The sequence below is a fragment of the Anneissia japonica genome, unplaced genomic scaffold (assembly GCF_011630105.1).
Source record: "Anneissia japonica isolate Jap-2015-1 unplaced genomic scaffold, ASM1163010v1 scaffold11779_len1430905_cov172, whole genome shotgun sequence".
Lineage (NCBI taxonomy): Eukaryota > Metazoa > Echinodermata > Crinoidea > Comatulida > Comatulidae > Anneissia > Anneissia japonica.
This window is the reverse complement of record NW_022740041.1, coordinates 606,901-618,328: the sequence shown is the minus strand read 5'-3', so window position 1 is coordinate 618,328 and position 11,428 is coordinate 606,901. Positions and strand designations below refer to the sequence as shown.

The 11,428-nt window shown below is 34.0% G+C and overlaps 2 protein-coding genes across 2 annotated transcripts in view; both read left to right on the top strand.

Moving 5' to 3' along the window:
• The window catches only part of LOC117118186 (isochorismatase domain-containing protein 2-like), a 4,700-nt gene extending 2,499 nt beyond the window's left edge, over nucleotides 1–2,201 (top strand). Inside the window, exons 2-3 of the mRNA XM_033262704.1 lie at nucleotides 856–1,102; nucleotides 1,793–2,201. Coding sequence (XP_033118595.1) covers nucleotides 856–1,102; nucleotides 1,793–1,964 — 419 coding nt within the window. The 3' untranslated portion in view covers nucleotides 1,965–2,201. The remainder of the gene's footprint in view (nucleotides 1–855; nucleotides 1,103–1,792) is intronic.
• Nucleotides 2,202–2,666: 465 nt separating this feature from the next.
• Nucleotides 2,667–11,428, top strand: part of LOC117118164 — an 89,737-nt gene continuing 80,975 nt past the window's right edge. The window contains exon 1 of the mRNA XM_033262679.1: nucleotides 2,667–3,274. The gene's annotated coding sequence lies outside the window, so the exon portion shown is untranslated. The remainder of the gene's footprint in view (nucleotides 3,275–11,428) is intronic.

The following is an 11,428-nucleotide window of genomic DNA, read 5'->3' as shown; positions in this document are numbered from 1 at the left end:
ATAGTGGTTTCTAGGTATATCCAATATGTTAAAATCATATATAAATATATATTCATATTTATGAACTGCGCAGGGGTATTAAAGATTTCAAGTGAAGAATGATGTGTGTATTATTCGTTTATTTCTTCGTATTTCCTTCAATTCTCTTGATATGTTTTATCTCTGGAAGCTGCAAGAAAAATAAATATATTTATTGTATAAAAATTTCAGATTAAATATTGAATGACTATTGTTTTAACTAAATTATGAAATAGATTTCAGATGGTAACAATATTCAATTCAATTAAAATCAAGATACATTTTATTGACCATAATTATTAAAGTATAGTATATGAAAACGCAACAAAAAGAATAGCATGAAGCACATACTAAATTCCATTGTTTAAATTATAAGATCATGTTGCAATCATGAATATATCACCGTAAATGGAAGAAAGAGAATATTGTAGAAAGATATTTTGTTAGTGGAAAGATAGCAAAACAATAATACTTAGGCCTATGATAAACCGATTCACGAACTAAAATATATAGGGCATAGGCATATTAAATTTTTCGTTTTCGCAACTCCTTCGGCGCTCCATATATTTGTTCGAAATAAACCGCGACCGAAACGAAGTGCGACCGAAACAAAGCGCGACCGAAACGAAGCGCGACCGAAATGATCGGCTACCCTGTCGACCGGGGTGGTGTCTGATCATGAAATAGAGAGGTCTACTAATTACTACAAATTTCTCTATGTTAAGAAGAAGGTGAGGCGCAAGCAAGTGCAACAGGAACGGGTTATATGTTAACGTTATCAATTTTAAACCACAGTAATTATTTGTTTAAACATGAAATGTTTAACATAATCCACAGGACTTGGCCCAACTATCCCAGAAATAGGTCTTGATCGTTCTAAGTATGAGGTACACGCTAAAACCTGCTTCACCATGGTGTCACCAGTAGTGGAGCAACAGCTTAAATATCAGGGTACAAAGTCGGTTATCTTGTGCGGAATTGAAACACAGGCTTGCATCCAGCAGACTACACTGGATTTATTGGAGCGGGATTTTGATGTTCATGTTATTGCAGACGGATGCTCTTCCAGAAGCATGGTTGACAGGTATGCTTGCATTATTATGCCCAATTCTGAAGTAACCTATAAATTAGATATTTGCTGATAAATTTGTATTCTGAAGAAGTATGCAGAAAACACCATAAGAAGTGTCATGGAAGTACATATTTGTATGTAAACAAATTATAATTTTTAAAAGTCAATCATGATTTCATCACTGCAACTCCCAATATTATTTGCCTATCTACAACAGTAAAATATTTTCCCACATAGTCCACTGCCGGCTTAACATTTCTCTGGTTCGTGTGCAAAAAAAAAGTACCTCCTTTTTGTCAATGCAAACAGTTCGAGAAATAGATTTTGAAAAATCATTAGGTTAGAGCCTTTCTTTTGCAAAGTCAATATGAAAAGACAAAAAAAGAGAGAAAAAGGCAGAATAATTGATTGCCCAGAATGCCTCGGAGGTTATTTTTGGGTGTCTAGACAACAAAAATTTTGTGGGGCATGCCGCTGGACCCCCTAGGCTAGTGTCATCTTGATCAGCCCCATCTTCAGGCCCCCCTTTTGGCCCTCTTTCTGAGCATCTCTGGATCTGCCCCTATCTTTCCTGGTCTGTTTGTAGTCATTAATTCTAACCTATCTCCACTTCTTTTTTGTCATTTGTTCCGGATGTTCTGTGTTTCATTGTTGCAAATTTTTAGTTATTCATTCTTAAAATTATTTTTTTTATTTCAATAGGATGTTTGCAATTGAGAGGATGCGGCAGAGTGGGGCATTTATCACGACCAGTGAGGCAATGCTCTTGCAATTACTTCAGGATTCTAAAAACCCAAAATTCAAAGATGTCCAAAAACTAATAATGACTTCTGCTCCGGACTCTGGTTTACTGTCAAAAATACCGGAGAATTAAATCTGGAGATTACGAGAACTGAAGTCATCTCAAGAGATATATGTAGATCTGTCAAAAAACTGTTATATGCCCATATAATAGTCATGTCAACTAAAAATTTGTCTTGACAGGCTTACCTGAGTGCTTGAGGATTAACAAAACAAAGATTGTCATTTATACCAATAATGCATTGATAATGCTTCTTTGGTTCAAAACATATTTTTTAACAATAAATATACAGTATTAATAATTACGAAATAGTAGTTGATGTGTGAAAACCCATGGTATTCTTTCAGAGCAGCTGTCCTTGTTTAGTTTTAAAGCAGCATTAATCCATTATTTAATATGGAAAGTACTCTTGCAGTATTTTATTCTGAGGCAGATACACTTTTATCCTATTTATATGACTGCCTATGCAGCAACCTTGTTTCATTCTAGTATAGGTTAAGATGTGTATAAGAGACAGACTCTCGTGTGGTAACTAAAACAATGCTAGTTCAGAGTATTACTAGTACTACAGCACTGTAATGCATATACTGTACCTATTTTAATACACTACTAAGATAGGCTTTTATTTTTCAATCTTGATTTCAGAGGTCAAAAAAATTTTTCATTTTTTTTCAATCATATAGTGGTGTAGACTAAGCCAAACCAAGGCAATATATATACACAGCCCAGGTGTGAATGCAAATAGTGGAATACAAGCTATGTGGCTCGGTTCCAGTAGATACAGAGAATATTTTGTCATTCTTAACGTGTCCTACGAAATTCTGTCTCGTAAGAATTTACATTTTTTTCGTTCTGGTCTCTTCCTCCCCTTTCTTTTCTCTAATTTTTTTTTGGTGGGGATCTAACCCCTCATTTCCCTCTAGGTTTAATCCTTGAAATACCGTATATACTCTCGTATAAGACGAGGCTTAAAATAGCAAATTACGATCAAAAACAGGGGGTAGCCTTATACACCACACGACATACAAATTTTTAAAATCATATTTGTCTTATGTACAGATCGTCCGTAACACGCAAATATAGGAGAATACTTTAGAAAAACAGGATTTGTGTTTTCTATTATTAACAAAGGGATATTTATACCCGATATTTATAGGTTTTGTGGAAAAAACCAATGGGTTATATATAAGCTTATAACTCAGTGGAAATAACCAAGACGATAATTTTAGCATGCAAATCCTCTGTTTAAAGATCATTTACTGCCAGTCTTTCGTTCATGAAAGTTGTGTAATTACTTTGTTTGCAAGAAATTTATCAACAATAATAAAATACATTTCATTTTGTTGAAAAAAGTAGGATTACATCAGTGCTGACACAATATTGTAAGTTGTTTATATTATACTTTTCTAGGTTTGCTGTAATAGACCTACTTGGAGTAGGGTTGAAGTGAAAAGTTGCAATAATACTTTACATACTATACTAAATTCTCATTTAAGCGAAAATTTTAGGTTCGTTGATATATTAAGTTCCAATTTAATTTTATGACCCTTATCATACAGTGCATATTTCCTTTGTTTGAAACTAACGACCAATTGTTATTGATACCGCCTGTTCACAGCCAGGCTTTGCGTCATGACGTATGATTGACTCTTTCATTTTCAGCCAATCAGAGTAGATATATGCCCAGAGTGGGAAAACAAAAAATGAAAAGGATGGGTAGCGGTATTATACTGTACTGCAGTATAATAATGATTGTTTTTGATAATGAATATTGCTAGTAAACCACAGGCATTAAACTTTAAAATATTTGTTACCCCATCAATTATTTCAACGGCATAAAAATAACAATACAATTTTGTGACTTCAAATACAAGTTCTTTAAGAAACTATAAAATTAAATCAATTTTTATACAATATTTACTATTACAGACCAAATATAAACAGTCTCTCCCTCATCGATAAAAACAAAAGTGAAATAATCTATTGTTCCGATTTAAAAAAAAAAAAAAATGCCCTCCCTCATCCCGGTGTACTGCCCAATCACCACTAGAAGGACCCCACTGGAAATAAGTCTTCTGCTAGATCCTTGGTGTTTACACTAAATAAATCAAACCAAATCAAATAAAAAATCTTTCCAGATTTGATATATTTTTTACATAATATATTTTTTTAATTTATTAAATTAATAATTTCTTTAGTTATTCATTGTTTATTTTGTTTACGAATATTGAATTTATTTCGGTATATTTTAATGTGTTTATCATACAAGGTCTTGAATATGTTGTAAAATGTGTCATAAGTTCCGTCAGTATCATTGTTGGTAGCATAAACTTCTGACTAATCAGTATTTAGCAATTCAGTACCTAGAGAAAAAATAGTGGTATCATTAATTAATCTTCAAAAAATATAAGTTGGATTATTTGTTACAGATGGTTTAGTATTACCGGTATATGAAATATAAAATATTGGTAGATGATCAGTAATATTGCAAAATAATATACCAGACATGAAGTTGTCATGAAAATTAATAGAATAGATGTGACCAATTAAAAAGTTGCTCAAAATGTATCAAAGTGTGTCACTATATAAAATTGAGTGAATTTTTCTTATTTTGAGACACTTGTATTTGTTGTGATGCAATAGAAAAAAAATTAATAATAGGGGTTATTTGACCATTTGGCACACTCGAAAAATATCCCCATCCCCTTAATAGGGGTGGCCACTGTGTTAAAATATATAACGCCCCTCGTTTCACAGAAATATGTCCCCTTAATAGGGGTGTGTAAAGGAGAGGTTCTACTGTAATTAAATTTTTCAGCGGGCGGACCCGTTTTTTTCCAAGATATATAAAGCAGCAGAATCAAATGAGCGCACGATCTCTAATGGATATTAAGTAGCCTTTACTGTACTGTTTGGGTTTGATAGGTTTTTATGAGTTTCAACTACGGTACATGTTACGTATTAACATTTCCTATTTATATTAATATTTTTGTGGATGCCTGCTAATTCAAGAATAGAATATTCTATCAGAAGCCATATGCGATCTCTAATGAATATTAAGTAGCCTTTACTGTACTGTTTGATAGGTTTTTATGAGTTTCAACTACATGTTATGTATTAACATTCCTATATATTTTTGTGGATGTCTGCTAATTCAAGGATAGAATATTCTATCAGAAGCCATATACAGTAAAAAAATTAATATAATAAATACAGTCAGTTCACTTTATAAATTTATAAATACAATAGAGATGCGGCATAACTATTTCAGTGGTAGTGCTTCCCTTGTACCAACACACGGATCTCACGTTTTGATCATCTAGAAATCTACTTGCGCCAGTAGTACAGCTCACCTTGAAATACTGTATACTCTTGTATAAGACGAGGCTTAAAATAGCAAATTACGATCAAAAACAGGGGGTAGTCTTATACACCACACAACATACACATTTTTAAAATCATGTTTGTCTTATGTACAGATCGTCCGTAACACGCAAATATAGGAGAAAACAGTACTTAGAAAACAGGCTTTTGTGTTTTCTATTATTAACAAAGGGATATTTATACCCGATATTTATAGGCTTGTGGAAAAACCAATGGGTTATATATAAGCTTATAGCTCAGTGGAAATACCCAAGACAATAATTTTAGCATGCAAACCCTCTGTTTAAAGATCATCAAAAATACTAGAAATACAAGATAGAGCACTCGCACAGCAAAAATGAGGCGGAAATTGGGCCCGACGTAGGCGGCACCCTTCTTTTTTATAATGCAAGTTTTCTATACTTCAGGCGTACAGGGTGCCCTTCGGTTGCTAAGTATATCGAGACGCATACGGCGCCCTTCTTTTTCCACTAATGGAGGAAAACTTTATTACTAGAGTGCGTCCGGCCATACGATTCTGCGCTATATTGTTCTTTTATTCTTTACTGATCCATGATTAGGCTTAATTGTTTTGTGTTTTATTTGGATAATAGCAACGATTTCCGCCAGGGTTATGTATTCACCGATGTCACTCAGGGTGTCTATTCCAGTTTGTTAGTATATATTTATAATATATAGCTAATTTTTTTGTTATAATGAGTGCAATATTTTACCTTTCTCTATCCTTCTGAAAACGATATAAATGATGACCTTATTTGTATAATGTGTTGTAATTTATTGCACAGCAACGTCCTAAAATGCTGTACGTCTCCATAGCGCATCGCGGTGTACACTTTTTTAATTGAGAATTGACTATTAAATACGCGACGACTTGGTAATGAAAGTTTGGTAGAAGTTTTTCAGATCCAGCCGTACGGGGCGCCCCATTGTTTATATTCCCACCATGCATTTTTGTAGAACACTTTTTTTCTGTAGAGAACTCTATCTTGTGTTTCTAGTATCTTTGAGATCATTTACTGCCAGACTTTCGTTCATGCAAGTTATGTAATTATTTTGTTTGCAAGAAATCTACTTGGTCTACATGTTGAAAAAAATAGCACTACATCAGTACTGACACTATTGTAAGTTGCTTTTATTATACATAAGCAATCAAACTTAAAAATTATTTTAACGGCATAAAAATAACAATGCAATTTTCTGACTTCAAATACAAGTTCTTTAAGAAACTATGAAATCAAACCAATTTTTATACAATATTTACTATTACAGACCAAATATAAACAGTTCCTCCCTCATCGATAAAAACAAAAGCAAATAATCTATTGTTCCGATTAAAAAAAAAAAAATGCCCTCCCTCATCAATTTCTTTTTAAAAAAGAGTGATAATGTAATAATGTTTTCTATGTGCCCTTTACAATAGCGCACCGTCTTTCGAATGAGATGTTTACCAGTAGCCGTTGGTCGGAAATTACACTTTTATATAGCAAAATCCATCCTCATCATATCACCATTATTAGTTTTGGAGTTTCTCCGTTTATTTATGCAAAACTTGGCACTCTGATTTTGGGTCGAAAATCTCCGCTTTTTTATGCATTTAGGCCAGCTGAAATAAATCGCGCATTTCCGAATAGAAATGATAATCCTATGATTTAGATAAGAACAAGACCATTTAATTTCGTCCTGAGTAACTAAAGCTTACTAAGTTTTAACCATACTATAATAATTATGATCAACAAATTACAACATTCCTTTACACCTTTAAAGCACAATTTGCTTCACTTTTTAATATTATTAATATTATTAGGCTATGTATTATTATTATCGTCACCATCATTAATATTATCATTACTAATACTAGTAGTGGCATTATGAAACAAAACTTTGTAAAAGCTTGCAAAAGTATAAAAACCAAACTGAACTGTACAATATTTCATTTCTGTATTTAAGAAGACCTGGCCTGAGGTTTATGGATTTAAGATGGTTAAAAATCACGATAGGCCTATTAGGCTTATAGTTATAACGTGTGCTGATGCTTTTATGTATGAACAAATATTCATTTTGATTGATCCCAGGAAAAAATTTGTACTGGCAGGAAGAACAAGCTTTAAAATTTTAACACGGTGCTCAAAGGGTGGCGTGTTGTTGTTAATAAACTTTACGTCTATGTGTTTAAGTGCTGATTTGTCTCAAGCTTTTGATAAGAAACTTGGAATGATCCTTGTTCTATTTGATTTGTCGGCAGCTTTACACACCATTGACGAGTCCATTTTATTAAAACGCCTTGAAACATTGTTTGGCATCACTGGCAGTGCGTTGCAGTGGATTAGATCCTATTTGGTAGGTAGATCTATGTGTGTTACACTTTCCAGTCATCTTTCCGGTCACTTGAGTATGGTGTTCTTTAGGGTTCTGTGGTTGGACCCTGCTTTTTTACAATACCTTAGCAAACTAGGTAATATTATCAGGAAGCATGATGTTAACTTTCACTGATGATTTTCAATTATACCTAAAATTTAATCGTTTAGATCCTTTTAGTATTGATGATTTTGTTTCTCGGCTCTAATTGTATCACTGAATTTCAACAGTGGATGACATTGAATAAACTAAAGCTTAATGAAGGTAAAACAGAGCTTCTGGTCTGTACTTCTAGAAACCAACAGTCATCACCATTAGTTAGGAATATCCAACTCTATGTTAATGGATCTCTCATAAAGGCTTTTAAAAATGCTCGTAACTTGGGTTTTACATTTGACTCCACACTGGATTTAAGTTCTCAGGTGAGTAAGGTATGTAGTAGTGTATGTTACCATTTGCGTAACTTCTGGAGGATTCGAAGATTTGTTAATCAAGATCACTTGTCATGCAGCAGTTAGAGCCTTCGTACTATCATGAGTTGACTATTGTAACTCACTCTATGGTGGTCTCTTCAAGAAAGACATTGATAGGCTGCAGAAATTGCAAAACTTCCAACTGACCTTAGAGATATCTCCGATCCTAATCTTTTTAAACGTGCACTCAAGACTTACTTGTTTGCTTAATTCTCTTTTTGCTGCTTTTTCCTTTTGTGTTTTTATTGTTGAAATCTGTTTATTTCTCTTTGTTGTTTGTGTGACTGTACTACTGTAATGCATAATGACTGATTTTATGCCTACCATTGTTTTCCTGAATTATTGAGACTAGGCTTGCGCTTCATAACCGCAAGGGAAAGGCGCAATATACAGTAAATACCCAATACCAGTACCAGGGAGATACATCCCTGTTATGAATTTACAACGAGCTCCAAAACAGTGGAGCCTTACCAAATCAGAAACTATCAATTCCATTGAGAATTGGAGACAGAACATCTAGTACATACCCTGTCATTAGACCCCAATTTTGCTAGCTTTCTAATCGCTGGTAGTACATGGAGGCCACACACTCGAGCGGCTCCCATGCTTTTGTAGACGATGGGAATGACATTCCAAGAGACCGTCGCTGTACGGCTCAACAAAAGCTAAGTATGTTAGAGCTTATGCTTGGACAGATTGCGAACACTGTCCTTTCATCGAAAAATACCATTATTTAGACTTCTACTTCTTTCCCCCACATTTGGCAAATGATCCATCTTCGCTATGGTTTTCAGTCCACCAGTGCCCAATTTATCGACCTAGCTAGTATGTCCTTAAAACCCAATGAGCATCCTGAGGATTTGTACCAACGCCTTATATGGTTATTAATGATAATTTGTTGTTACTGAGGATGAAGAATTATCTCCTTGAAAATTTGGTCTTTCTCACATGGCTTTCTTTCATCCATAAAGACTTACCCGGTACAGCGGTATGGTATCGAGTTGCGTGTTCGCACTTTGGCATCCATTAAACCGGAAACTTCTCAGTCATTAGACCGGAAATCTCTGTCATTAGACTCCCTCTAAGAGGAAATTCGCATTTCAGAGGACGTTCGCGTAAAGCGTGCGACTGCCTATTGTCCTCACATGTTGTTCTCTACATCAGTTCCCCAACAAAGTCCACAGCCATCTCTTAAGTCCCGAGTACAGACTCATAGGTCATGTCCTCCATGCAAACAGGGTGTCCCCTGACCAACACTTCCTGAGTGAGTGTCCCTTTCTGCCCAAATCTGATCACAGATACAGGTCATCGACGATGATGACATGGATGAAAACATTGATTTAGTGTCAATTAACCAAATGCCTCTTATCACCACCATGTGTGTCCAACCTTAAAGTTAAAGCCATTGTTACTAATTGGAACTGGGAGCATTGCAAACCAATTGGAATTGGGGCCAGTTAAAGTTGAAGACCAGTTGAATTGTCCAAAAACACACAACACCCACATTTTTTTTTTATAGAATACACAGATTTTCTATATAAAGTCGTTCAATTTATATACACTTTCTATACAATTGTATAGAATTTCTATTCGCATATTTTATGTATTTTTATAGGTTTTTTCTATAAAATGTTTATAGATTTATAAGTGGTTTTTATTAAATTGTTTATAGATTTTCTATAGTTTTTTAAGGTGTTTTTTGATATAAAATTTTCATAGACTTTCTATAGATTTTTAATAGAATTTTCATAGTTTTTTATATAATTTTTATAGATTTTTAAGTCTTTTAATATAGTTTTAATATATTTTTTATAGAGTTTTCATAAATTTTTTATAGTTTTAATAGATTGTTAATAGAGTTTTAATAGATTTTTAATGTAGTTTAAATAGATTTTTAATAAACTTTTTATAGTGGGCTTCTATAGTTATTTCTATAGATTTTCTAAACAATTATGCTATAGACATTCTATAGTATTTTTTTGATAGAATTCTATAGAATTTTTTTGTATGGGAAGTACACCAGTCGCCATACATTGATGTATTCCATGACCACCATACTGTACATATTGTTACATCTTTACAGCATTAAAGCAGACAGACTACGTTGTATTATAGAACAAACTTTTATTAACAGCAATCACTGGTCTAACACCCCACATATATGTCTCTTCCACTCTACTATCACATGCTTCTCCTTTCAAGATACAAGATACAAGATACAAGTCAACTTTATTGTCAAAATAATACATTCTGAGATATTTGTTTACATGACATAGACCGTTCATAAACATATAGAGTGTTAAATAAAGACTTCTTAGAAAATAAAAATTTGAGTCCTTTCACCTCTAACCTATCATTGCCTCTCATAGAGGGCAGCATTCTACTTTTATAATTAGAGAACATAAGATCTCAACATCCCTCCCTTTTTCTGAAATAACCTTTGACAATAAACAAATTATTTACAAAATTTTACATCTGCTCAATAAGCCTTTCTGTGGCCCGGGCTTTACGAGCTCGGGTGGACCTCCTAAGTATTATACCTTTATCCTTGGTCCTAACTGTTTGATCATCTTTTGGATCATCATTGGCTTTTGGGTTATCATTGTCTTCCCAATTTTCAAGACCGATATCAAGTTCATGATCTGTCTCTTTAAAATCCTCCTCCCCAAGGAATTTCTTTACATTTGTTATATTCCTTTTAAACTTTCTATCCTTATTTGCCCTATCACGGACAACTACTTGATTACCTTTTCTACCCATGACGTCGTAAATCTTAGGTTCAAAATTGGTACTAAACTTATTAATGTTCTCATTACTCAACAACACTTTATCTCCAGGTTCAATGTTTGAATCCTGTGCTCGGCGTTTAGTATCTACATACTCTTTAGACTTTAACTTATAAGATTTGTCATTCTCGATGACATCTTCTCTGATCACCACTTCTGTGGATAACTCTGGTAGTTTAGTTCTTAATTTTCTACCAAACATTAACTCAGCAGGCGTTTTGCCTGTGGCAGGGTGAGGTGTTGTCCTAATAGCTGCCAAATATCGGATTAGGTCACCTTTCCAATCTCTTTTTGTATTACAGTATACGAGATCTTTATCCTTTTAAATATGGCTGAATTCTGTCTTTCGACTTCCCCATTGGCCAGAGGGTATTTAGAAGTTACTAGCCTATGTACTATGTTGTTTTCTGCCATAAATTCCTTAAATGATGAACTAATAAATTGTGGACCATTCAGGCCCGTAGCCAGGTCATTTCAAGGGGGGGTTTTCTGAGCGTGGGGTCCAAAGGTGGCACCAGGATTTGCCCGGCGGGGGGCC